Here is a 27922-nt window from a genome sequence, read left to right on the forward strand (position 1 = left end):
TTTCCCTGGTTTGGGGCCCGCATTCAGCTTCCCAAGGGCAGGGCCCCAGTGTCCCCGCTGAGACACAGCCAAGGCTTAAGGTGCAGAGGGGAGCAGCGGGCCGAACCCCCTGCCCGCCCCCCGTAAACTCTCCGCACACACCGGCTGTCCATCCCAAGGAAGAAGGGAAGCCCATCCCAGGTTGGCGGGGGTGGGGTGGGGGGGTGGGGGGTGGCTCGAGACTCAAGGAAATCTTCCAGGTAACGGGACACCTGATTGGGAGTCCCGGCTGCCCTGCCCTCCCAAGTCTTTCTCCCGGACGAGCCAATCCCCGCTCCTCCCGTGTGGTCCTGCCCTACCCATCTCGCCCCACACGGCGACGCGGTGGGCGACGCGGTGGGCCAGGGATCCGGAGGGGCCTTGGGACGAGCAGCAGTGAGACGCGGTCAGCGCCTCCATGCTGATGTGCTCTGAGCAGGAAAAAGGGATGGTGGGAGGCCCCGCCCCCGGGGTCGCCCCGCCCCCCTCGCGAATTGGCCCCGGCGCCGGTCCCTCCGCGGACAGCCCACCCCTGGCTCGCGCTCTGGGTCCCTGCACCCCGCCTGCCTGCGGGCACACTCTGGCAGTGCCCGTGACCTCCACCTGGAGGAGCCACGGCGCCGGGCGGGGGTTGGGGGGCGGCCTTCCCCTCCACGGGAGGCCTCAGACAACCCGGGCCCCCTCCCCCAAGCGGCGTGGCCACTGTCCACACAGCACGCACACTCCTACAGGACCAGCCATCGATCCCCCACCACGCGCGGGGCAGGAGGGGACTCCAGCGGCCTCAGTGTCAGACCACCAGGCGCCAAAGCCCGCCTCCTCCGGACCAGAGGGCGTTGTCATGACTAAGAGCCCCTACATTCCCCGGAGCTTACTAGAGTCACGGGTACGCCCAGTGCGATCCCCTTAACTAAAAGTTCTGCTTAAAAGGCTTCCAAGGGACGCCTGGGTGGCTCAGTCAATTAAGCCTCCGACTTTGGCTGAGGTCATGATCTCAGGGTTCCTGCGTTCGAGCTCATCAGGCTTTATGCTGACAGCAGGATCCTGCTGTCTCCTTCTCTCTCTGCCCCTCCCCCTGCTCGTACTCTCTCTCAAAAATAAATAAACATTTTTTAAAAAATTTAAAAAAGACTTCCAAGATCCCTCAAAGGATATGGAAAAAGTTCCATACACTATGGTTGACTATCCCCTGCAGAAAAGCATGAATTTGGCAATGACCTAGAATTTAGAGTGGACTGACACTTACCAATCTCAACCACTAGAGGGCCTTGGAACACCCATCGTTTATAGTGACCACAAATCCTCCTATAAAGTATGCAGGTCCCTCTGCAAGGTGGTCGCTCATCTGGACGGGCTCCAGCCCAGATTGGCCACTTGCTGAGTGTGGCAGAAGCCTGCAGTAGGGGTATGGAAGTCCTCACCCTCATAAGACATGGCCCTGAGACTGCCAGGCTAGGAAGTGGTGTGAGAGGCCAGACGCTGGGGGGTTGGAGGCACTGCCAGGCACAGAGGAAACCATCTTGCACGGTCCAGTCCAGCAAACCCCGCAGCTGTGTTTAGCCACATGAAGGAGCCAGAAGAAGCCAAGAGAGGAACGGCCCAGCCAGCTGAGGGAACATCGATCAGTAATAAACTGCTATTTTAAGCCAGTGAGATCGGGGTCATTTGTTACTCAGCAGTAACTGATATTCTTGGCAAGTGACTGAACATAGCGGGTTTGGCTTTTTGATGGTTGGAATATTAAAGGTTGTGCAATACACAACAAAGTGCTTTTGAAGTTCAGGTGCCATGCTACACAGATTTTAAATCCCTCAGGGCTGGTAATTCAGTGAAAAGAACAGAAATATTAAGTACAAAGGACGGCAATGAGAGTTACGTATTTAAAAAGTACGCAGGGGCGCCTGGGTGGCTCAGTCAGTTAAGCAGCCGACTTCGGCTCAGGTCATGATCTCCCAGTTGGTGCGTTTGAGCCCTGCATCAGGCTCTGCGTTGACAGCTCAGAGCCCGGAGCCTGTTTTGGATTCTGTGTGTGTGCGTCTGTCTCTCTCTCTCAAAAATAAATAAACCTTAAAATGATTAAAAAAATTAAAAGTACATAACATAAAATAAGACCATCACAAAAAAACACAAATGCCGTAGGATCCCACTTCTAGGATGTAGCTGCTGTTGCCAAATCCAAAGACAGAGTCAGGTGGTGGTTGCCAGGGGCTGGGGGGAGGGAGAGGGAGATTGGGGGCAAAGTTCTGGGGGTGGGTGGTGCTGGTGGCAGACAATGTGAAAGTGTTTAATGGCACCCAGCTGTGCACTTAGAATGACTCAAATTGTAAATTTTTGTTATATATATTTTACCAAACACACACACACACACACACACACACACACACACGCGTAACAAAGTACAGGTAGTGATGCTGCATTTACCTAACATCCCTGGTGAATGCGGTTCTCCAAAACAGGCAGATTTCAGACTAACTAAAGTCATTTCTCCACCATCCAGAATTTTACGATTATATCTGTTTCAGTTTATCCACTGAGGATGGGTATCTTCGTAAGCTCTTGTCACTCCTCACTAACTGGATAAAGAGGACATACATACGTTATCCGGATTCCCCACCCGGTTCCCTTGGCATACCCCCCACGCTCCTGGGGGCCCTTTCCCCACTTCTTACATCCTGCTGTGTCTAGTTGCCAAGCCTCTTGCCACCCCGCCCCCACCGTGGTTCTTCTTCCCATGGGGGACCACCGAGATTCTGCGGTCTCCTGTGTCCTAAAGCCCTCCTTCCGTCAACAGTTCAACTTTGTAAGAACGGCCCACACTCGACCCTTCTCAGCCTGGCTGTCGGGAGGCTGACACATTCAGACACCACTCTCCTCCTCTTTGGCCATCGTGCAGGATCAGTGCCGGCTTGGTCAGCCCATTAACCGCGTTCTCCCAACAAACCACCTGCCCTGGCCTATATGTGGTCCATCCACACAATAGAATTTATTCAGCAATAAAAAGGAAGGAGGCACTGACACCTGTGGCCGTGTGGATGAACCTTGAGAACATCACGCTCAGGGAGAGAAGCCAGACACAAAAGAAAGCACAGTGTAGGATTCCATTTATATGAAATGTTCAGATCGGGCAAAGCCACTGAGACAGAAGGCAGACAAGTGGTTGCATAGGACTGGGGGAAGGGAAGGGGAGATTAGGAAGTGATGCTAGGGGTGTGGAGCTTCTTATCAGGGTACTGAAAATGTCAAATTGATTGTGGTGACGGTCATACAACTCTGTGAATGCCGTGGAAACAGTGAATTATACAGTTCGGGTAGGGGAATTGTATGGTATGTAATTCACAGCTCAGTAAAACTATTTTTAAAAATCCTTATAGGGACTCAGGTCTCCAGGACCACTTGGATGAAAAATAGTTTATTTTTTTTTTTAAAGTAATCTCTACTTTTTAGTAGCGGGGCTGAAACTCACTACCCAGAGGTCGAGTCTCACGTTCTTCTGACTGAGCCAGTCAGGTGCCCCCAAAACAGTTTTCTACACCATTAGCAGGCTTTTCACTCCAGGGCTCGGTTTCCTCATCAGAGAAGAGGGGTGGCATGGACTACACACACACACACACACACACACACACATACACTCACACACACACACGTATATTGTATTTTAATGCTTTTATGTATTTTTGAGAGAGGAAGCACAAGCAGGGGAGGGGGAGAGACAGAGAGGGACAGAGGATCTGAAGCAGACTCCACATGGACAGCAGTGAACCCGATGTGGGGCTCGAACCATGAGACCATGACCTGAGCCAAAGTCGGATGCTCAATCGACCGAGCCATGCCGGTGCCCCAGCATGGATTATATTTGGGATATTTTGTAAGTTGCTAATATTCGATTGTAAAACTATGTAAAAATATTTTTTAAATCTTAAGAACATAACTAGTTCATAACTAGTACATAACTAGTAAATCACCCATAATCCTGCCCTCAAATGCACAGTTATCTTCATTCTTGGATTAGTGCTCTTAACAGACATTTTGTTCTCAGTGGCATACAATTGCGTTCAACATGTTGTTTGCTATTTCACCCCACTTTACAGTGGGGGGGGGGGGGGGGGCGGGCGGAGCCCTACCTGCAGATCTGATAGAGCCCTTGCAAAGGCTGAAATCGCCATGTAATGTAGGCCCAGAGCAGGCGTGAACACAAATCTAAACCCTCAGCGGCAATGCTCCGAAAGGCCACAAGATGGCGATGTTGCTCCTTAAAACGAAGTTACCGGTAAAAATTAAATGTCTGACCCAAATGTTTCCAAAGCAGTATCTGGGAGTTTTTCCCTGTAGCAAAAATAAGTCAAGCTTTCCAAAAATGTTTGTATTTACAAAACTTTAGTGAGAAAGCAGATGTGGTTAACAAATTCTGAAAATACTATCTTTTCTGAGGTTTTTCCAAAAAACAAGCCAAAGTATGACTGGGACACTGCTGTGGCCTCTGTCCCTCGGCCCCCACACCTCCTCTCTTGCCTCTTCCCAGCTCTGCTCCCAGCCACCAATTACAGACTAACTGTATGTATTCATGACTTAAAAAAAAAAACAAAACCTTAAATAACTAGGAAGAGATATCTCAAAATGTTAAAAGTAGTAAGTATAGTGATTTATTTTCTCCTTACATTTCTTTCGTTTTCCTAAATTGTGTACAATGTGCATGAATGCTTTGTACCGTTGGGGAAACGGGAGACATCTCGCTTGGTAATTTTTTCTTCAACTCCGTAACTCTCCCATGACATGTCACACAAGAAATTAAAGAGTTAACAAAAACGACAGAACGGAGAAATGAATAAAAATCAAGGAGAGTAAAATCCCTGTGGGACCTACATAGGCTCAGACATTCCCTCCAAGATGTTTATTAACTACAAAGGGTAAGATGGTAACTTGATGATGGTAACACACCCCCCTAAGCGATCGAGGTCAACTTCACCGTCCAAAAGACACATCAACACCATGACCTCCTTGACACAACATCGTCTCTGTGATATTTCTGCCCCAAACACACACCCCCGCTTTAATCGGACAAGCCACATGGAGGGACGGTCTACAAAACAACTGACCAGGACACTTGAAAACGGCTGAGGTCATCAAGGACGGGGGCAGGCTGAGGACCTGTCACAGACTGGAGGGGACTGAGGAGATCATGGCTAAATGCATCATGGGATGCCGGAACAGGAAAAGGATGCTGGGAACAAGCTGGAGAAATCAGAGTCAGGTTAACAGAGCGGCATCAGGTAAGATGCTGACAATCAGATAGACTGGGTGACGGGTACATAGGAATTCATCGTACTATCTTTGCAATCTTTTATTTTTTTAATTTTGTTTTTAACGTTTATTTACTTTTGAGACAGAGAGAGACAGAGCATGAACGGGGGAGGGTCAGAGAGAGAGGGAGACACAGAATCTGAAACAGGCTCCAGGCTCTGAGCTGTCAGCACAGAGCCCGACGCGGGGCTCGAACTCACGGACCGCGAGATCATGACCTGAGCCGAAGTCGGACGCTTAGCCGGCTGAGCCACCCAGGCGCCCCTTTGCAATCTTTTAAAAGCCTAAATTTAAAACATTCTTGAAAACCCAAGTTTCAACTTATAGACAACATGAGAGATGACAGAGAAAACAAGTAACGGAAACCTCCAGGTAGAAGGGTGAGAGAGGATGAGGGTCAGAGGGTAGAAGAGACAGGGGAGACACCCTTCCGCCCAGAGCCTTGTTGTTGGTCCTGGGACTTGGGACCTGGGACCTGAGCCGGAAATAGAACTCTGGCATCGGCCCACATGTTCAGTACAGTAACCCAGCAATCTCCCTGCCGAGGGTCACCATCACTCTTCCCCGCTCTGCTTCTGGGGCCTTCAGCGAGCGGCCCAGGACGACACGGCTCGGCCGAGACTCAAACCCAGGCCCAGCTGGTGCCGCGCTAATGGGGTGCCTCTTCCTGCCCTGAGCGGCTGAGGCTTGAGGTAAGAAGCGCTTGTTACAGAGGAAGCTGAGGCTCAGAGCTGCGGTCAGGCCTTCAGAGTAAGTCGTCGGAGGCACTGATGTGTCCCTACAAACCAGCTCTTTCATGGTTTGTCACGGTGCCCTCCGGCTGATCTGGCCAGTGGGAGGCACTGCGGGACACCGGAGGGTGTTCCCGAAACCACCTGCCGGGCGGGGCTCCACCGGTGCTGTCTGCTCCGGCTTCGGCTTCGGTTTCGCAGGGTCTCCCTGGGGGCCCTGGGCGCTCAGCCTGCTGTGTCGGCAGCATCCAGCCACTGCTAGCGTCTGGGCTGCTCAGTTTCTGGTTCGGCCCCTCATCTCCTCCACCACCAGGGACCGCACGGAAATTCCCAGCTGAAATCGTACGGTGGCTTCTGTTCTCCCGTCTGCATTCTGACCGACACATCCTCCGAGAGTCTAAAGGACTGTGACTTCACCATTTAATATTTACCAAACACAGCTGTGTGCCTGGCACTCCCTGAAGGGCTCTGCACGCACGGTTTCCTCTTCCAGATAACCTTGTCAGAGTGCGCTATTCTTCCCTATCTTGGAGGAGGAATTAAGGGTTCGTTGGTCTTCGGTCCCTGTGGCCAAGAGCAAGGCCAACAAAGACAGAGTCACCGCTCGAGACTGCTGTGTCTGCCCTCAGGGCCGAACCTCTTAAAATAAGTGAAAATAGCCTTTTGCAAGTGGAGGATTCTGACCATAAGGATCAATATAGTGGGTTAGGATTGGTGGCTGTCAATCAGGGTGATGTGATTCCCAGGCAACGCTTGGCAATGTCCAGGGACACTTTTGGTTGTCACGACTGGGAGGCAGGGCACGCTACTAGCAACTAGCGGGTAGGGGCGAACGATGCTGTTCAACATCCACCAGGGCTCAGAGTAGCCTCTCCAACACCCGCTTAAAGAAGCATCTGGTCTACGGGGCACCGGGGTGACTCAGTCGGTTAAGCGTCCAACTTCGGCTCAGGTCATGATCTCGTGGTTCATGGGTTCCAGTCCTGCATCTGGCTCTGTGCTGACAGCTCGAAGCCTGGAGCCTGCTTCAGGTTCTGTGTCTCCCTCCCTCTCTGCCCCTCGCCTGCTCACACTCTGTCTCTCTCTCAAAAATAAATAAAGCAAAAAAAAAAAAAATTAAAAATAAAAGGCATCTGGTCTAAAATGCCAACAGAGCCAAGGACGAGAAACCCTCCTTAAGATCAATGCATAAAAAATGAAACACAAAAGAAAGAGTCCATCGATATAAGTCTAAGTATAGTTTTCATGCATTTTTTTTTTAGTATTTATTCTTAAGTAATCTCTACACCCAACTTGGGGCTTGAACTCACAACCTTGAGATCAAGAGTTGCATGCTTTTCCGAATGAGCCAGCCAGGTGCCCCTTCACGCACGTTTTATTACAATTATTTGTATGTGTAATTCTGGTCTTCATGAGAATTCCCCAGGGCACCTGATTAAAATGCGAATGCTGGGATTTCCATCCAAAATGCTGACGGAGGGTCTGGAAAGCGATTCTAGAATCTGGATTTTTAACTAGTACCCCATGAGGCTCCAGCACGGCGGACCATGGACTCCTGCTTTTGAGAAACACTTGAACACATGCCCTTGAGAAACAGGTGGCCAACCTAAGAAGGATTTGAAGGTTTTTTTGTTTTGTTGTTTTATTTTGTTTTTGTGCCGGGCTCCTTATGAAGCATTTTATACACATTGTCTCATTTAATCCGTCACGTTGTGCACGTTCCTTCATTAATGCATTAAATAAAATCACTAATATTTGTTTATTTTATAGCAGTGGGAGAGTCATGATTTTATCTTTCCTGAAATGATCCTTCAACAACTTAACAAGCGTCAGATACCTTAGGGGATTTGGGGGACCTCAAGAATACAGACAGGACTTTGCTCAAACTTACAAGCAGTATGAATGAAATCTGACGGAGACAGCTTCTTGAGCATAGCTTTTATACCATGAGATAGCAAATACCAGATTTTTACAAATCCCATCTGAGACTCCTTATGAAGGTTGCCAACAAGGCAAACTCAAGAAGGCCTTTATGGTGAATTAACACACTGTACCTGCGCGAACAATCAGGCCAAATCTAAGGAGACCGGCCTTATTTTAAGATTAGAAGTATCTTTCATGGAGGTTATGAGACTGCAAAGAAGCTTTGTGCTTCAGCGGAAGATGATGCGGCTGTCTAGAACACGCCTTCCAGGTTATAGGATTCTAGCCTTTGAACTATTTTTACAACTCTGCACAGTGTAGATAACCGAGAGCAATGCAAAATTATTCTCGTCTATAGGCAACAAACTCTCCCCGTGCAAATGCGTATAGACATGCAAATTATTCTTCCCACTGCAGAAGATGCCAGTTTTGCCTCCATGTGCACATTTGTTTCAGTATCTATAGTCTCCTAGAATTTTCTTTGGAATCTCTTGCACACTGGTTTTTAGATCTTTCTGGTTTGTTGGTTAATGAGCTAAGTATAAGTTTCCATATGTGTTCACTTTACATCTGTGTCAAACAGCTTTATTTCCTTTGTTTTGGTTTAAGACGGCTAAAATTTTTTTTTAATGTTTATTTATTTTTGAGAAAGAGAGAGAAAGTGAGCAGGGGAGGGGCAGAAACAGAATCCAAAGCAGGCTCCAGGCTTTGAGCTGTTAGCAGACAGCCCGATGCAGGACTCGAACCCACAAGCTATGAGATCATGACCTGAGCTGAAGACGGACGCTCAACTGACTGAGCCACCCAGGCATCCCCAAGACTCTGCTTTCTAATTGCTCAGGTCATTGGTCCTTTAAACTCTGGTTCCGGTCAGCTTTTAATTAATTAACTTATTATTATTTATTTATTTTATTATTATTTTTGTTTGTTCCGGTCAGTTTTTAAAATTACATGTGAAATATCAATCTGCACTGCATGCAGTATAACTGGGTATTATTTTAGGAAACTTTTATTATACGTGTGTATATTTATTCCGGGTGGATTTAAATATATTTTTTTAATTCGGGATGGCTATTGCTTTGAGGTAAATACTTGAGCCCCTAACGTGTTCGTGTTGTCATATTCAATTTTTACTCACTGAAGATTTATTGAACGACTGGAGTGTTTTTAAATCGGGCAGATGTAAATGGAAAGTTGGAAAGCTTCATGGTTTAGGATTCGTCGCTCTCTTATTTCCTCTCCCCCGACACCCACCAGAAGCAAGGTACAGGGCAATTCGAATGCAATACTCAAGCTGCCTCCTTTGATATTGCTGCGCACTGGGGGTCAGTGTAAACCTAGCACCCAAGAGACACACGGTATTACAGGCTGCGACGTGCCTCTGAGGCAAGCCCTAAGCGGTAAGGTCCCGAAAGGCTGACCCTCACGAGGCAGCTGACAGTGGATCAACAGAATTACCTTTACACACGAGAGGGAGAGCCACCATCCCCATGCGCCAGTACCCGGGTCCTTAGGGCTGGCTTGCCGGGTGGGAGACCTGGGGCAAATCCCATCAATTCTCTGGGCTGATTTTCCCTGTGAAACAGGAAAAGTGGCAAATCAGATACTGTATGTGAAATTCTTCTATAAACCGTAAAGTCATCTCACAAGAACAAAGAGTTCTTTGTCAGGCTCAGGGGCCCTGATGTTTGAAAAAGCTCCTGGGTGACTCCAACTGCCGCTCCCCTCCCACATACACTAGGGAGGGTTAGAGGGTTAGAGGTGTTCATTGACTGACTCGAGACCTTCCTATGAAATATGCATGGTCTCTGTGTGTGCATACAGGTGTCCTTTCCAGAAGGCGATGAGGGTGCCAGTGGCCCTGCCCCTAGCGATTAAGATTGCTGAATGGCCTAGGGGAGCCACTGCTTCAGACCACCTTAGAGAGGCAGAGGGCACTGGAAAGATTCTAGCTCCTGGTCCTCTCAGCCCAAGTCCTTCAGTCACCAGATCAGAATCTTAGCTTTTTGTTCGTTTGTTTATTTAAGTAATCTCTATGCCCAGCGTGGGGCTGGAACTCACAACCTGGAGATCAAGAGTCACACGCTCCACCGACTGAGCCAGGCATCCCAGAATCTTAGCTATTTTTACTCCTTCCCTATCGGAACTGATGTATCCTCACATGTCATGTATACCTGGTCATGACACCTTCTATCGCCCTCCCACTGAACATCACCGCCCGGCTTTGATCCCCACCCACTCCTTAACAGCCCTCTCCTCCAGCATCCAGCCAGTCCCATTCTCCCTACGAAGTACCAACCAGTTAATCTTCCTAAAGCTGAACTTGAATTATTTCTCTGTCCAGTAAAAAATCGTCTCCCTCTCCGTATAAACACCCCACAATCCAGATAAACACTATCTCTTCCCCAAGACCCACAGAGCTTTTGGAAGAACAAGATAAGCCTGATGGCATCCAACTAGATAATTCAAGTCAAGTCCTTGAAGTGATTTTGGCCCCGAGAAGCAGAAATGTCAAAATATTAAAAATATACCCTTTCTTTAGGATTGAAGGTTACTCGTGATTATCTGATTATTGGAACTCAGTCAGCATCCCCCAAAGGGAAGAAGTAGAGGAAACCAAAGACTGATGGCTTACAGCAAGGGTTTAAAACTGGTCAGAACCAGTAGGTCCTAAAATCAATGTAATGGGTTAACAATAGCCTTTTGGAATGGGAAGAACAGAATAGAATTAGAACAAAGGTAGAGTAGATCCGGATGAATCGGGAGAGGTTAGGGTAATTTCTCCCTTCAAACTTATCTTTCAGTAATCTACATCTACAGCACAAGTTTCCCATGTAAAACAGATTTCTTACTGTAGGGTGAGTCAAAAAAAAGTTTGAAAGTCACCACAGGTAATCTACATAAGCAGAGGGGAAGCTGGGATGTTAATAGCAAAAAGTGCAAGGTCACGGGGACCTACAGAACACCACAGAAGAGACAGGGCTGGGGTGCCAGCACGGGTCAGCACCGGTGGGGCGGACACCGCCGGGGGGGGGGGGGCGGGCGAACGTGGGGTGACTGGGGGTTTCAGGGCACAGTCCCCGGGCCGGGTGGCTTGGGGGAAAGGAGGAGCCTGGAGAAAGGAGCTGAGTCTCGGGTGAAGGACAAGGAGGCGGCCTGAGCGCCGGGACGCAGAGCCGGGTGACCACCCCCTCCCAGTATCAGAAGCCGAGGGACACCCGGGGAGGCCTGGCTGGGGGCGCGGCCACGCCGTGGGACCCGCGACCCTCCCGGCCCGCTGGGGCCCGTGCTCACCGGGCACCGGCCGGGCGGCGGCGGCAGCGCACCCCTCCCTCTCCGGCGACCAAGCCGCGGTGGGTCCTTTGGCCTCGACCGCCGGAACCACAGGCGTCGACCTCGCGGCCCAGGCCCCTCCGGCCACCACAACCCGAGCGCCCGCTCCCCGCCCCCACCTGCCCTCTCGGGAGCGAGCCTCGTGCCGGCGCGCCGCCCCGCTGGCCAGGAGCGCGCGTCTCCCCGCAGGAGAGCCGACCTCTTGGAACGCCCAAACGGGCTCCCAGCGCGCATGCGCCGCAGGGTCGCTGGCGGGGGGGCCCCATTCCGTGGACAAATTCCGCTTCTCCGGCTCTTCCGTGAGCCGCGCCGAGCTGGCGGCCTGACCAATCGGCGCCGGGATACAGGGCGAGGTTTTGCGAAAGGGGCGGGGCAATCCTAGGATTGGGCGGCGGCGCCCGGGGGCGGGGCGTCGGTCGGACCCGCTGCTTGGACTAGAGATTCTGCGCGGGGGCTCTCAGACACGTGAGTGAGTTGGGGGGCTTTCTTGAGACCCCCGGGGCCTCCACCACGGTTTGCCTCCGTGCTCGCTAAGCGGGAGCGTTTGTTTACATATTGTATTAGACCTGTCACTTTCTCTAGCCAGCAGAAGGACATTTCTTACGCACCACATTGAAACCTTCCAAGACCTCACCCCAAAGCTGGGGCAGTTTGAGATTCAAACCACAGTAGTAAATAATGATAATAACGGATTATGACTTTGAATAAAATAAGAATCCACGAGTCGATACTGATGTAGATAAGTAAATGGGGAGAAGGAAAAGCTCGTTCTTAGAGTAGAAGGCCAAGTAAAAAATGCAGAAGGGATGATGCAGAAAATCAGCATTTGGCAGCCATCCTAATTAATACCCGATTTGAGCAAAAATCCTCAATGGCCGCTAAAACTGGAGAGTGAACGTTTAACCAGGAAAGAGTATTTACATAACCCCAAAGGTAGTTATTAATTACAAACGGGGAAATACAAATTTTACAGTAGAGAAATGGTTCTCAAAGTGTAGTCTGGGCGTTCCTGGAGGTCCCTGTGGAATATTGCAAAGAAGGCGACGTGACTGATGTAACAGGTTGATTGCCAAAGCACATGTGAGAATCTCTAGTCTTACCTTAGGCTTACTTTAAAGAGATTTGCAAAACTGCAAAAACAATACCACTCCTCTCACTGTATTCCTTTGTTTTGGTAAATACAGTAATTTCTCATAAAAAAAAGTTAACACATAAATGGTTTACTATTGTTTCATTTTTGAAAATGGCTTTATTGAGATATGATTCTCATACAATGCAGTTCACCCATTTAAAGTGTACAATTCCAGTGGTTTTTAGTATATTCACAAAGATGTGCACACATCACCACAATCAATTTTAGAACATTTACTCCAGGAAGAAACCCGTAGCAATCGCTGTGAAATCCCCCATTCTCTGCCCCGCTCCCCGCCCCTGCACCTCGGTAACTATTCATCTGCTTTCTGTCTGTAGTTTGCCTAATTTGGACATTCATATAAATGGAATCATCCGATATGTGGTGTTTTTTGGTCTGGCTTCTTTCAGTTAGTATAGTGTTTTCAAAGTTCATCCTCCTTGCAGCTTGTGGAAGTGTTTTGCTTTTTTTCATGGGCAAATAATATTGTACCGCGTACGCAGATTACAATTTGTATATCCATTCATCTGTGTTGGGGGGTTGTTTTTGTTTTTATCCATTAATCCGTTGATGGCCATTTGGGTAGTTTCCACTTCTGGGCTCCTATGCCTACCGCCGCCATGAGCATTTATGCACAAGTTTCTGTGTGGACATACGCCTTCAGTTCTTTGGGGTGTCCACCTAGGAATGGAATGGCTGGGTCATGTGGTAACTCTTTGTTTAACCATTTGAGGAACTGCCAGACCGTTTTCCACAGTGGCTGCCCCGTTTCACATTCCCACCAGCAGTGGACGAGGATTTCAATTTCTGTCCATCCTCGGCAATGCTTGTTATCGATCTGTCTTTCTGAGCAGAGCCACGCAAGTAGAAATGAAATGTATCTCGTGGTTTTGATTTGCATGTTCCTGATGATGGACGACGTGGAGCCTTTTCTCACATGCTTGTCATTTGCATAGCTTCTTTGGAGAAATGTCTATCAGATCTTTGCCAACTTAAAGTTGGGTTGTCATTTTATTATTGAGCCTAAGAATTCTTTATATAGTCTAGGTATACAGGTGCCATTCAGATATATGATTTGCAAAAACTTTGTCCTGTTTTGGAGGCTGTCCTCACTTGACTGCCCACAGTTGAGAGATGATGTGCTTTGAAGCATTAAAGGCTCTTTTTTTCTTTTAATTTGAGAGAGAGAGAAAGTGGGAGTGGGGCAGAGGGAGAGGGAGAGAATCCCAAGCAGGCTCCACACTGTCAGCGCAGAGCCCGCAATGCAGGGCTCAAACCCGTGCCCCAGAAATCATGACCTGAGCTGAAACCAAGAATCGGATGCCCAACAGACTGAGCCACCCAGCCCCCCCCCCCCTTCTCCTGCCCGGGTACCATTTGTGGAAAAAAAGACTATTGTTCCCCCCACTTAATTATTTTGGCACCCTTGGTGAAAATTAGTTGACCGTAAATTTGAGGGTTTATTTCTGGACTCTCAATTTTACTTCACTGGTTTATGGCTCTGCTTACACCAGTACCATATTGTCTTGATTATTGCTCTTTTCTAGTAAGTCTTGAAACCAGAGACTGTGAGTTCTCCAGCTTTGTTCTTTTTTCAGGATGAGTTTGGCGGTTCTGGGTCCCTTGAGTTTTCAGTTGTTATCTCTCCTTCCAATCTTTTGAAAATGAATGTTTTAAATTTTGCATCCGTGAGAAAACACTCCATAGCAATTATTTTCATGTCGCTGCCTTTCCACTTAACTCTGTAGTGTAAACACCGCCTATATCGTAGGCTTATTTTACATATGATTAGCTACACAATTTAGTTTTTTTCTTGGTGGACACTGAATTTCTAAATTTCACTATTATAAACACTGCCGCTGTGGCTGGTTTCATTCCTAACTTTTGGGAAATCTGGGTGAAGAGCATATAGGAATGCTTTTGCACTCTTGCAGCTTTCCTGTAGGTGTGAAATTATGCCAACATAAAATGGCAAACAGAAAAATTCATTCACCCTTTGGCATTCATTCTGGCCTCCCTCGCCCCTCCATCCCTCCCTCCCGCACCCGCCCCTCCCTCGCTCACCGACTCCTCCTCCCTCGCCCACCAGCCCCTCCTCCCTGCCTCTCCCGCCCCTCCTCCCTCGCCCCTCCGTCACTGCTTCGCCCACTGGTCTCCCCCTTACCTTTCGGTCCAGCCGCCCGACCCAGCCCACAGCCCCTGGACGCTTGTCCTTCTCCGACCACCCTGTGCGGTGGGGTCCCGGATCACGGCCGGGCGCTGCTTTCCGAGACACTTGGCGAGTGACGCCCGGAACGGCTCCAGGCCCCTCACCTGGCCCAGCGCGGGGACGCCCCCGCCTCCACTCCCGCACGGCGCCCCGGGCCCTCGGCTCACCGCGACCCTCCCCAGCCCCGCGGAGACCCCTCCGTCCGCCCGCTCTCCTTCGCCGGGCCGCAGCCTCCGTCTTCCGGCCGCGCGGCCTCAGCCTTTGCAGAGGGAAGACGCTGCTCCTCTCTAGAAAACCCCACGCGGCGCTGACACCCGCTCCCCTGCGCCTCCCTCGCGTTGCTCTACAGCTGCTGGAAGTGGTCCCCTCCCCCCACTCCCGGCTCCCGGCAGGTGCAGGTGCAGGTCGCGTGGGACCCGCCCGTCGTCCGCCTCCCTGCCCCTCTCCGCGCGCTCCCCTCCCTGTTCTCCACCCCGGACGTCTCCGGGACCCGAATCCACAGAGACCCGCTCTCGGGTGTCTGGGGGACCCGGCGAGAAGCAGGGGGTACGAACAAGGAGTTGCGTGGGCGGTTCCGGGCGGTGCTTGTCATGGGGAAATGCAACGGGATGGGGGGCGCTGCAGGCGCCCCCAGGGGAACCCTCCCCGCGGGATCGCCGGCGCCCACCCCTGCAGAAGGCGGGTGAGAGCGGGTGCTGTGTCCCCCCACGCGGGGAAGGCGCCGGGCCCCGAGCCGCCGAGCCGCGCGCGCCCCCTGCCGGCCGCCGGCCGCCTCAGCCCCGGGTGTGGGCGGGCTGGAACCTGCCCTCCGCCCGCGCGAGCGCGCAGAGGCTGCGCTCACAGGAGAGAAGCGGACGGTGCCGCTGCTGCTGTCGCTATTATTATTACCATTTTCTCGGTGACAGCCCCGGTGTCGGTCGGCACGGACGCCTCTGAGCGGGGGCCCAAACAGGCCGTGGGGAGGACGATAGCTGCCGGTCCTCCCCGGGAGCAGCAATCTCCCTTTTAGAGCTTCGTCCCGGGAAAACCCGGGGCTACTTAAGGATTGTCGACAGGCTGGACGCGACTGGGCGGCACCGGCCCGGTGGGATAAAGGACGTCCCGTCGCTTGCGGTGGTGTGCTGCAGCCGGTAAGCCGGTGTGGGAGAGTTTGCAATATATCAAGAAAAAATGTGAACTGCATCATCCCAATTTTCTGAATACAAAAAATATCAGACATATCTCTAGATGGTGGAATTACTGAAGATACTTGTAATATTTCCTCATAATCAGTATGTATTTAATCACCATGAATTATCTTTTTTTTCCCCGCTTGGCGCCCCCCCCCCCCACTTATTTTTTTAAGGAAGTGTATAGTCATATTCTTCAGTCTTGATCCTCATTATAATTAATGCCCACCCGGCCGGAGCGCAGAGACGGAGAGTTGGTATCGGTGTGTGACCCCTGAGGATTTCCCGGTCTAACACTCAAGGGAACGACTCTTTTCACAGCAACGCAAGGATTCTCCTCCTGGTAGGTGGCGCTGTCCTTCCCAGGTGGGACAGCCTGTCACTGAGCCAGTCTCAGCCTCCTGCCGGCACTCCCCATTTCCCCTGTGTCTCCTCTCCCCCAGGCGGTGGTGGAGAGCGCTGGGACAGTGCACAGTTCGGACACTTCCAGCCCGTTCCCCTCATGGTGCCTGTGGGCTTTGTACGACGATGCTGGCCTGCTGGCCGTGTCCCTCCTCTGCATAAATCCTTCCCCTGCCCCCGGCTCCCGATGAGGAGCCTGGAATCCTCCCTGTGGCCTTCGGGTCCCCAGATCCTGAGCCACTGCCCACCATTCCCACCTGGCTGGCCTTCTTGCCCTGCTCCGTCCTGGCCCGCTGGCTCCCTCCATGGGGCTTCCTCAGGCTTCCCTCCCTGAGCAGTGTGGGCTCGCGCCCCTGTCATATCCGCCCCCCCCCCGCCCCCCATCACATCCGAGGGGCACCGGGCCTACTCCTGGTCCGGCCTCAGCCCCAGTTTTCACGGACTCATTGTCAGGGAGTTCTGAGTTTCCCGTCAAACTCAGGGAGGCCCAGAGTGTGACCCGTTCACCGCTGGATCCCAGGGTCGGACATTAAGGTCCTCAAGAAGTGAAGGGTCAAGAAAGTGGCAGGAGGGAGAAGCAAGGGGAGAAGGTCAGGGGGCGGGAACAGGACGGGGAGAGGGTGAAGCTGGTGTTGCCCATGCTGCTCCTGTGCGAATTTGAAAGGTTTCAAAGTAAATACTCGAAGACGACCTTGACAGGGCTGGACCGGGTGTGTGGGCTCCCGGCTGGGCTGGGCGGTGGCTTCCCGCCCGTGGGACCAACTACCCTGCACACAGATGACCGGCACCCAGCACGACGGGCCACAAGGGGGAGGCGCACTCAGGAGTCCACCAGGCCCCACTCACCGGGGACCCCTTAGCACCTGGCCCCGCCCGCGACGTCCAAGGCAGTGGCAGGAGGGCTGACGGGGACACACCAGCGCCCGGGGAGTGGACGCCTACCGGCAACCCTGCCCGGTGCAGGGCCGGGTCCGTCCTCTCTGTCGTCTGGGTGGGTACAGCGGCGGAGCAGACTAAGCCACACCTTGCCTGCCCCCTCTCCTCACGCCCCCTGCCCGCCCTGCTTCCCAGGTGCTACTCCCCCCCCCCCCCCCAACGCCTCTGGTGTCCTTGTGACCTCACACACCCAGGGGATGACGCATAACCTCAGAAAAGAAAAACCGTGGTGAGGAATGGAGATCTATTTAGACACAGAGCCAAGACAAAGGAACTTTAAAAACGACGCTTCCAGAACATGAATGTTACAAACAACCAGCTGTAAAAGGAGGGGAGCGAAATGGAGCTGCGCAAGGGGACTCGCGGAGTAACTCACTTTTCCTCGGAGGGGTCTGCAGACCCAGGTTACGTTTGGGAAAATGAGGTTTAAAAACATAAGGCCTCTAGACTCAACTCTTTAGAAATGATCTGTGTCCTTTGCCCAATGGCAGTTTTCAAAAAAATGAGGACCACGTGTGGGGAAGCAACGCGAGGCCGAAGCCTTTCCTGTCGGGGGGGGGGCCTCCGGGGAACCCTGACTTCTGCTTGCAGGGGGGTACCCGTGCGTTCCTTCACTTCCTCCTCCAGGGGGTGCGGCACCCAAGGTGCCGGGGGAGGGGCTGAGGTCCCCGGGAATCTGAGCTCCGAAACACCCAGAAGGAACACAATGCGGCCGTCATACTCTTCTGTCGGGGTCCCCCCCCACCATCCCCCAGGCCCACCCCTTCCTCAGCAGAACCCTGGGTAGCCATGAACACAGGTCCCCCATGCGGGGTGGAGGAAAGCTGTCAGTCCGTGTGGCTCCCTGGAAGAGGCTAGCCTCCTGATGGTCCAGGAGCAGGCTGAGGCCTTCTGGGAACAAGTCCTGGAGGGATGGTCAGGAAGGGGCTGGATGGGCTTCCCTGGGGCTCAGAGCAGGGGGTCCCACTGCTCCCTTTCAGGCCAAGAGCAGCAGGAAGGAGAACGCTCAAAGACCCCACCTAGTCATTGGTGGTTCCCCAGGCTGAGGGGCCAGGGGGTCTGGGAGACTGCCCAGGCCAGGCAGCCCCTGAGGAAAGACCAGGTGAGGGCTGGTGGGGTCCCAGTTGGGTCTCAAAGGACCCGAAATCATGGAAGGTTTTTAAACCTGTCCATAATGGGACCTGGCTTATAGCTTCTTTTATTCTTTTTGGGTTTCTTTCTGCTTACAAAAGTAATGTATGCTTGATTTGAAAAAAATTACATGGTGTTTGAGAATGAAAATCAGTTGGCAACTGGGTCCCAGGCAGAGGTCACAGCCAAGTTCACTGACCCAGTAAGGGCGCACCCGCGCTTGTCAGGGTTACAGGACCGTGCCGGGCACGATGGCGTCTGCGGTGGACTCCTCCCCGGCCACCTCCGTGCTGGGGGCAGGTTGCCCTGCCAACCTTCCAGCTTCTTTTCCATCTAGAAGACATAGAGTGAGTCAGGCTGGTGTCACAGGATAAGGGAGGGGACAACCCAGAGCCTGAATCTCTCAGCCCAGCCAGGGGATGTTCTGGAGGTGCCACTGGCTGACTTACAGAAATCATTGCTGATTCCAGAGACATGCTCCCCAAGGCCACCAGCCCAGGGCCACAAAGGCCCTTAGAGTCATTTCCAGGGAACTTCGGGCCAAATCAGGGCTGAGCTCCAGGAACCCACTACTGTCCCCACCGCCCAGCCTGGGATGGGCTAAGAGCTGGAGAAGTCTGTGGCCCAGGTGTAGAAAACACAGGGTGGCAGGTTGAGGGGGTTGTTCACTGCCCAAGAGTGCCTGCCTAGGGGAGCCTGAGACATAGCCCTTGCTCTGCTATCCAGCCCTCCATCTGAGGAAGGGTGGCTTTGTTCTAACTGTCACCAAGGGGCCGTGTGGGCTGGGGACCACATGGTCCCAGAGCCCAGGCAGATCTAAGGAGTGGGCAGGGGTCTCATATGGGTGTAAGGGACCACCCAGCTCAGTGACAGGCTCTGAGCCAGATTCTCCCTGTTCATCCTCTGCAGTGACCAGCTTGTGGCCTCAAGATTTAGCTCCCTAAGCCCTGCCTTTTCACAGGTCATGGGGATGGCACTCTCCACCCCCTGGAGAGCAGATAGACATGGGGGGGCCCTTGGGGCAGGACTGGCTGGTGGAAACACGCAAGGGTGAGCTGGACACGCCACAGAGGGGCCTCCAAGCTCCGGGGGGTGGGGTCCCCTAACTCCTGAGTTCAGCTTCCGTCCAGCAGGCGATGCGAGCTGAGGTGTCCCTTGGGTCCCCTGAAACTCCAGGCCTGTTGCGGGGGATGCCCCTGTCACAGGTGCACTGGCATCTCAGCTCCAGGGGAAGCAGTGGGGTCCCTCCCCTATGCATTTGGGCCACTCATTCCTAAATTTCCATCAGTGAGTGGGGTTCCCTGCACTGCCCAGCTAGCCAGGAGCCTCCTCCCCTTCCCAGGACTGGCTGACAGGCCAAAGACCTGGGTGTGCTCCGGGGCAGGGGGTGGCACCTGTTCATAGGCAGCAAGTGGAGGCCAGCCACTGTGGCTCATCCCCGTCTTCTCCGGACACAGCAGACCACCCTCCAGTTGGCCCCGGCTCATCTCTTCCCCAGCCACTGGGCAACCCTTCCCTTGAGCGTCTCTCAGGATTTCACGCTCAGAGAAGGCACCCACGTTCCAGGGTCACCTATACTAAGCTGGGTGGGCGGTGGGGGTTCTGCCCGGGGCCTCAAATAGACTCTGGCACAGAAACGTGTGCCCCCAGCCCCCCAGACACAAACACCTAAGAGCAGATATGGACAGAAATAGGCCCACGACACAGACACACAAGGACGCACACAAACATACCCGGAGGGACACACAAATTTACCCTTCCAGGCAAATCCACACATACGCAGAACCTTAGACAAGCACAACGTGCATGGACGTCCACATACATGCAAGATTCACACAGAGACATGGACAAGACACACACAGATGCACAGAAACGTGCACGCTCTCCAGAGCCAGCCACGCCCAGCTGTCCCCCAGGCTCCCAGGTGGTCAGGGGACTTCCGGCCCCGGGGAGGTCTTGCTCACTCTGAGCTCGGGACCAGGGCCGCACCTGTGTCCAGCTTGCTGCGTTTCTGCTCAGGCTCCTGGGGGGGCGCCTCAATGGCCCTCTGAGCCTCAGGATGGATCTTGAGGAGGGCTTTGGCGAGGGTGGCGGGGCCCGGCACCCCCAGGGACATGATGCAGTGGACTCCTTTGCGCTTGGCCCCTGCCACCTTGGCACTGTCCTTAGAGGCTGTCAGCAGGACCAGTTTGGAGAACTTCCTGGGCTTCCTGGGGGCCGCGGGGACGACATCAGTCCCTGGCTCAGAGGACTCGGGGGACGGCTCCTGGCCAGGCTTCACACTCTCACCCTCCTGCTCGCTGGGCTCGGGAAGGGGCATCCTGGGGCGATGGTCGGTCCCCCAGGCCACGCTCAGGCCCCAGCAGACGGATTTCTCCTCTTCCTCCTCCTCCCGGGTAGGGAACCTGGCAGTCCAGGGGCTCTGTCCTAAGGAAGGAGGCAAAATCCATCAGTGGAGGCACCCCTGGGCCGGGGGCTCAGGAAAATGGATGTGGGGTGGAGGTCGAGGCAGACGGGGCTGCCTCAGGACCCCCGGGGCTGAAAAGCTGGGGAGGGGCCCGCACGGAGCTGGAGAACCTGGGCCTCTTCCTCTCTTGGGCAGGTGCACCTGCCTCTTCCTCTCTTGGGCAGGTGCACAGGTGCTGAGCAGGCTGTGATGTGGTTTCACGGGTGTCCCCATTTCACTTGGCCCCGTGTTATGAAAGTCGATCATTCTTATTGACCCGATTTACAGATGAGGACACTGAGGCATTCCAGGACGGCCAACACGGCCATGACGTGCAGAGCCGGGAGTCTGGTCGAGGCGGATCCGGAGCCCGTCCCCACACAGTACCTGCTGTGCCTCAGGCAGGGTAACATCCCGGCCTTCCTGAGCACCAAGCATCGGAGGCCAGCACTTGGGACATGGGCTCGGGTCACAGACCCTCTCAGAATGCCCGGTGGCCCTCATCCTGACACTGTGTCCCAGGGATCCGTCCCCCATCCCGGGCGGGAGGCCCTGGACCACCCGGCACTCAGGAGATGCCAGGGCCCCAGGAGGGCAGCGACCTTGCGCCTGAGCCGGTGGTGGTGCTGCCTCAGTTGTGGGGGGGACAGGGCTGCAGAGGTGTCTGCGGAATCCACAGTCACTGAGGGCTCCCCAGACTCCGGCTGGAGAAGCAGAAAAGACGTATCACAGGGGCCGACGGCAGGGCAGGGCTGGCCTGGAAACAGGGCCCCGGGGCATCAGCTCAGGTGCAGTGGCCGTTTTGTCTGATGGGGCGACCGCGTGGGCAGATGGCGGGGTCTTTCTCCGTTTACAGTGTTAGCACAGAAAGAAGACCACATCCTTAGCAGACATCTCACCTCCCCATCTCAGGACCCAGGCGATGGCAAGGATCACAGACAGCTCCCTGCCCACGCCCCTGGCCCGCCCTGTTTATCCCACCAGGGTTGCAGTTCTGTTTCCTGGGACCCCTCCCAATACATATGACCCGACGGCGCCAGGGCCAGTATTCCAAAGTGTCCCAAGACCCCATCCATGAGAGGAGTCAGAGGTGTGATGCCAAAGAGGGATTGGGGTGCCTTGCTCCCTACAAGTTCCATCCCGGTCCCTCAGGGCAATCTGCCTGGTAACGGGTCACCTGACCACAGGCACCCCTGGGATCAGTGTCTGCTTCTCCCTCCTGCCCCCGGTTCAGCCCTGGGACGTGCCAGCCTCCGCTCCTCCAGTGCAGTCCTGCCCCTGCCCTGCCCGTGCTGTCCCACAGGGTGACACGGCAGTCCTGGAGGAACGTGGGGACCGGCTTCAGAAAGGACACCACCAACGCCTCCCCTGGGAGGGCAGCTCTGGCAGAGAAAGGTCGCGGGGGAAGCCCCGCCACAGGCGCTCCTGTCCCCACACACTGATTGGTTTCAGGGCGCGTCCCTCTGGAGCCAGCCCACCTCTGTGGTTCGCCGGCTCTCCCTGGTGTGCGGTTGAAACCCCACAGGGGTGGACCCCTTCCTCACAGCATATACAAAAATTAACCCTAAAATACTCTTAAAAGAAAAAAGGATAGAAGGGGCACCTGGGTGGCTCAGTACGTTGAGCATCTGACCTCTTGATTTCTTGATTTCTCAGGTCATGATCTCACAGTTCATGGGATTGAGCCCGGAGTCAGGCTCTGTGCTGTCTGCATGGGATCCTCTCGCTCCCTCTCTCTGTCCCTCCCTTGCTCTCTCTCTCTCAAAATAAACAAATAAACTTAAAAAAAAATACAACAAACAGATAAAATGGACTTCATCAAAATGTAAAACTTTCGTGCCTTACAGGACTCCATCAAGGAAGTTGGACGACCACCCAGAGAGGGGGAAAGAATTGTTGCAAATCACATCTCTGCTGAAGGAACTGCATCCAGAATTTACAAAGAACTCTTACAACTCAGTAGCAAAAAGGCAAATAACCCAATTTAAAGATGGGCAAAGGCTCTGAATAAGCCTTTCTCCAAAGAAGAGAGGCAAATGGCGAGTAAGCCTGTGAGATGCTCGGCGTCACTGGTCAGGAGGGAAACACGGAACGAATCCACCACGAGATACTCCTTTCCACCACTAGGATGGAAAAAATAGAAGGCACACACACAAAGCAGGCCATGACACCTGTGGGTGAGCAGGGGGAGAAACCGGGAGCCCCCTCCACCGCTGGCGGGGACGCCACCAGCAGAGCCAGGTGGGCATTCTGGCACCTCCTCCAAAGGTTAAGCACAGAGTTCCCACGTGACCTGGCAACTCCACGAGAAGGAAGTACGTGCCCGAGGGAAGTGGAGACAAATGTCCGCATAAAAACTCACTGAACGTTCACAGCAGTGTTATTCATACGCATCAAGAAGTGGAAACAAACACCCATCAACAGATGAATGGAGAAATAAAACATGGCATCTGCATACAATGGATATTATTTGTCAATTTACAAAACGTGTTACGGGGGCGCCTGGGTGGCTCAGTCGGTTAAGCGGCCGACTTCGGCTCAGGTCATGATCTCGCGGTACGTGGGTTCGAGCCCCGTGTCGGGCTCTGTGCTGACAGCTACCTGCCCCTACCCCACTTGTGCTCTGTCCCTATCAAAAATGAATTTTAAAAAATGTAAAAAAAAAAAAAAAAAAAAGAGTGGGATGCTTAACAGACTGAGCCATCCGGGCGCCCCAAGCATCTGACTCTTGATCTCAGCGCAGGTCTTCTGTTTTATTTATTTATTTATTTATTTATTTATTTTTTTAACATTTATTTATTTCTGAGACAGAGAGAGAGCATGAACAGGGGAGGGTCAGAGAAAGAGGGAGACACAGAAACTGAAACAGGCTCCAGGCTCTGAGCTGTCAGCACAGAGCCGGATGCGGGGCACGAACCCACGGACCGCGAGATCATGACCTGAGCCGAAGTCGGACGCTCAACCGACCGAGCCACCCAGGCGCCCCAATGTTTATTTATTTTTTAGAGAGACAGGCTGTGAGCAGGGTAGGGGCAGCGAGAGAGGGAAACAGAGAATCTGAAGCAGGTTCCACACTGCCAGCAGAGAGCCCAGTGCGGGGCTCAACGTCACAAACTGTGAGATCATGACCTGAGTCAAAGTCGGTCGCTCAACCGACTGAGCCACCCAGGTGCCCCCCAGCTCAGGTCTTGATCTCAAGGTTATGAGTTCAAGCCCTGCACTGGGCTCCATGTGGGGAGCCTAAGTAAAAAATTTTAAATGAATTTAAATTAAAAAATAAAATAAAATAAAATAAAATGGCCTCGCGACTAGAAAATCTATAGAGTAGAAAAATCCATCCACGGACACAGATGTGTGGTGGGCTAGGGGTGGGAAGGAGGACAGTGAGAGAATGAGGAGGCGTTGTTTGCTGGTGGGGATGGTCTCTGGGGTGACGAAAATGTTCTAAAATGGACTGTGGCCATGGTTAAACAACTTTCTGAATACACTAAAAGCCACTGAATTGTACACTATGAGCGAGTGAACTGCATCGTATATGAACGATCTCCTAAAAATGTTATCTATTAGGAAAAAGGGAAATTAAGTCTACAACCAGCAGTGCCCCAGCTTCACTATACCTAAGAAGCGCCTGGGGTTCTTGTGACAAACCCACAGTCCTGGATCCCAACCCCCACTCAAGGGGGCTGGAGGGGGGCCCGAGAATCTACACTTTTTACCAGTACCCCATTTGTCTTTCATACTTGGAAAGACATGGACCACAAAGGTGCCACGGGCCTTTCACTTCAGAAGTCTGTAATTTCTAGTTCATAGGTTGAACTGGTGCTCAGTGTCTCCATGAACAGGGGTGGTCATGTCCTGCCGGCTGGATCGGCCTCTTTTCTGGAGTCATCCTTAACCTTCTAGCAATTTCTTTTCTCGATGTGGAGGGAAGACTAGAGGGGCAGCTATTTTAAGCCTAACATATATTTTTTGAAAGTTAAATTTCACTCCATGAAAGTCCACTGAAGCAACAGCATTTTTAAAAGTGAAGCAGAAATGAGTTAAAAAAGAGCAAAGGACTTAATAGTTCACTCACTTTACACCCTCCCTCTAACTCTGAAATCTGGTGGTTTGATATTGTCATTGGCCTCCAGTCACTCGCTCATCCTAACCCGCTGTCATGACATTGGTCTGCACGGAGGAGACCCAGAACCCATGTCAGACTTCTGACCTCCGAACAGTAAGACTGTTACAAAGCTGTGTTGTTTAAAGCCACTAGATCTGTTGTAATTTGTTACGAAAGCAACAGGTAACCAATACAAGGTCCAATCCCTTGTTCCCGAGGTTCTGAAAGGCACCATTCGAACACTGCCCAGCAACTGATGGGGGTTCAACCAGGGCTCAATAGAATTACCTCCACGCGTGTGGGAGAAAAATACCATCAACCTCGGACAAATCCCTTCCCGCTCCGGGCTGCTTTCACCTGTGCTCTGGGAATAGTGGCAAATTTAGCAGAGGTTCTAAAGAGCAGGTAGGCAAGGCTAAGCTGTTTTCAAAAGTCCGGGTGATGCTGACCGCTTGCACCCTGGGGCTCATGGGGGACTGCGATTAGGTGCTGGTAGCATGAAGGGCCCACATGGGTGTGCAAGTACACATCCTGACAGGGAGATTTCCAAGGCAGCAGCGATCCAAAAAGACCGAGGACTGCTACTGTGGATACACAGGGAAGGGCTTCCCCATGGTGGCAATTTCAGGCAATGACGCCTCCTCCCCCTAATCGCCATGGCTCGGAATCTTACTTTTACTTCTCCTTACACACTATAATTTGTCGTCAGACCTGTCTCTGCTGCACCCAAATAGCCCCTCCTCCCCTCCCCTCCCATTATTACAACCACCCCCTCTCTGAGCCCCGCGGGGTGTCTACCCCCCCTCAATATGTCACAACTCCAACTCCAATAGAGTGGGACAAGACTGAGGATGGCTGCGGGGGCGGGGGGTGGGCAGTACTGGGTGTGGTCAAGGAAAAGCAGACCAACGTGAGGATCCTTGACTTGGGGTGTCAGGGCTCATTCCGGGGTCGGGTGGGTTGGGGGGGAAGGAGGACCAGGAAAAAAGAGGCGAGTCTGGGGTGAAGGACAGGAGGCGGCCTGAGCACCGGGACGCAGAACCAGGGGATCCCCGCTCCCAGCAGCAGCAGCCCTGGGGACCCCCGGGAGGGGCCCGGCCACGCGTGGGACCCGGGACCCTCCCCAGCCCACTGGGGCCCGTCCTCACCGGGCACCGGTCGGGCGGCGGCGGCAGCGGAGACCTCCCTCTCCGACGAAGGAGCCGCGGCAGGTCCTGCAGCCTCCTGCTTGGGGCCCCCGCCTCGGTTCGGACCGTCACCTCAAGCTGGGGTCACGGAGCGAGCATGCGCAGCAGGGCCGGGCGGGGGCAATCCTTGGGCGAATTTCACTGCTCCGGGTCTTTGCCTCGCGGAGCCGAACTGGAGGCCTGACCAATCGGCGCGGGGAGGGGCGGGGCTACGACTCGCGAAGGGGACGGGGCCAGCCCGGGATTGGGCGACAGCGCCCGGGGGCGGAGCGCCGGCGGTCCTAAGGCCTAGAACCAAGCTCTGGGCGGGGCTCTCCCAGCACCAGAGTGTGGGTTTAACTGAGACCCCAGGACATCCCCCGGGGTCTGAAGCCCGCTAGCGGCGGAAGAAACCAGAGCTTTCGTTTAAAGGCCTCGTTCGCGCCTGACACTTGCCTGAGCGACCCGAGGCTGTTCTCTACGCTCACTGAAACCACTGGCTCAGCTCAACCCTGCTTCCTCGACGAGGCAGCATCCTCACCGCCGGCCCCTCCTCCCCCGCCCACCGGCCCCTCCTCCCTCTCCCCTTGACCCCTCCCTCCTGCACGGGCCGCTCTCCCTGACCCACGGACCCCTCCTCCCTCGCCCCTCCGTCCCTCCGTCGCCCCCTCCCGCACCCGCCCTTACCTCGCCCGCCGGCCCCTCCTCCCTCGCCCCTCCATCCCTCCCCACCGCACCCGCCCCTCCCTCGCTCACCGACTCCTCCTCCCTCGCCCACCAGCCCCTCCTCCCTGCCTCTCCCGCCCCTCCTCCCTCGCCCCTCCGTCACTGCTTCGCCCACTGGTCTCCCCCTTACCTTTCGGTCCAGCCGCCCGACCCAGCCCACAGCCCCTGGACGCTTGTCCTTCTCCGACCACCCTGTGCGGTGGGGTCCCGGATCACAGCGGGGAGCTGCGGGCCGGGGCGCTGCTTTCCAAGACACTTGGCGAGTGACGGCCGGAGCGGCCCCAGTCCCCTCACCCGGCCCAGGCGCGGGGACGCCCCCGCCTCCACTCCCGCACGGCGCCCCGGGCCCTCGGCTCACCGCGACCCTCCCCAGCCCCGCGGGGACCCCTCCGTCCGCCCGCTCTCCTTCGCCGGGCCGCAGCCCCCGTCTTCCGGCCGCGCGGCCTCAGCCTTTGCAGAGGGAAGACGCTGCTCCTCTCTAGAAAACCCCACGCGGCGCTGACACCCGCTCCCCTGCGCCTCCCTCCCGTTGCTCTAAAGCTGCTGCTGGAAGTGGTCCCCTCCCCCCACTCCCGGCTCCCGGCAGGTGCAGGTGCAGGTCGCGTGGGGCCCGCCCGTCCTCCGCCTCCCTGCCCCTCTCCGCGCGCTCCCCTCCCTGTTCTCCACCCCGGACGTCTCCGGGACCCGAATCCACAGAGACCCGCTCTCGGGTGTCTGGGGGACCTGTCGAGAAGCGGGGGGTACGAACAAGGAGTTGCGTGGGCGGTTCCGGGCGGTGCTTGTCATGGGGAAATGCAACGGGATGGGGGGCGCTGCAGGTGCCCCCAGGGGAACCCTCCCCGCGGGATCGCCGGCGCCCACCCCTGCAGAAGGCGGATGAGAGCGGGTGCTGTGTCCCCCCCCACGCGGGGGAGGCGCCGGGACCCGAGCCGCCGAGCCGCGCGCGCCCCCTGCCGGCCGCCGGCCGCCTCAGCCCCGGGTCACAGAGTCGCGTGCGCGAGGGCGCGGGGCCTGTTTCGTTTGGTCTTCATCCTACCCCGGTTTCTCTTTAGGCGTCTGAGTTAGTTGTCATTGTTTCATCGCACTGTCACTCCTTGGCCTCCCCTGAGGTGACACGGGTTTAGCCACAAGGCTTTTTGAATTATTTATAACAGTGAAACGAATGTGAAGTGACGCAAGTCTTCATCAGGGGATGAG

At 54.2% G+C, this 27922-nt stretch overlaps 2 protein-coding genes across 16 annotated transcripts in view; both read right to left on the reverse strand.

The window, feature by feature from the left end:
* Positions 1-26094, reverse strand: part of FLYWCH1 (FLYWCH-type zinc finger 1) — a 41070-nt gene extending 14976 nt beyond the window's left edge. For 4 of the 12 annotated variants that reach the window (XR_013552945.2, XM_078440204.2, XM_060648209.3 and 1 more), the window contains exons 1-2: positions 11265-11550; positions 9429-9545 (exon numbers count right to left, since the gene is read on the reverse strand). The gene's annotated coding sequence lies outside the window, so the exon portion shown is untranslated. Of the gene's footprint in view, positions 1-9428; positions 9546-11264; positions 11552-14599; positions 14706-14811; positions 14972-21330; positions 21427-25981 lie in introns of those variants that run through there. The other 8 variants (XM_078440205.2, XM_078440202.2, XM_078440200.2 and 5 more) reach the window with 8 other exon arrangements.
* On the reverse strand, positions 17381-27117 carry FLYWCH2 (FLYWCH family member 2). 4 transcript variants are annotated; one of them, XM_078440209.2, is made up of 3 exons: positions 27020-27117; positions 20272-20709; positions 17381-18615 (listed from the first exon to the last, which is right to left on the reverse strand). In XM_078440209.2, the coding sequence occupies exons 2-3, from the start codon at positions 20600-20602 to the stop codon at positions 18512-18514; spliced, it is 435 nt and encodes a 144-aa protein (XP_078296335.1). In that variant the 5' UTR covers positions 20603-20709; positions 27020-27117; the 3' UTR covers positions 17381-18511. The 4 variants fall into 4 exon arrangements, with proteins under 4 accessions (XP_078296335.1, XP_078296333.1, XP_078296332.1 ...); XM_078440207.2 differs by lacking the exon at positions 27020-27117 and adding an exon at positions 26856-26952; XM_078440206.2 differs by lacking the exon at positions 27020-27117 and adding an exon at positions 25982-26066.
* Between the last annotated feature and the right edge of the window lie 805 nt (positions 27118-27922).

Source organism: Panthera onca, chromosome E3 (assembly GCF_046562875.1).
Source record: "Panthera onca isolate mPanOnc1 chromosome E3, mPanOnc1 haplotype 2, whole genome shotgun sequence".
Taxonomy (NCBI): domain Eukaryota; kingdom Metazoa; phylum Chordata; class Mammalia; order Carnivora; family Felidae; genus Panthera; species Panthera onca.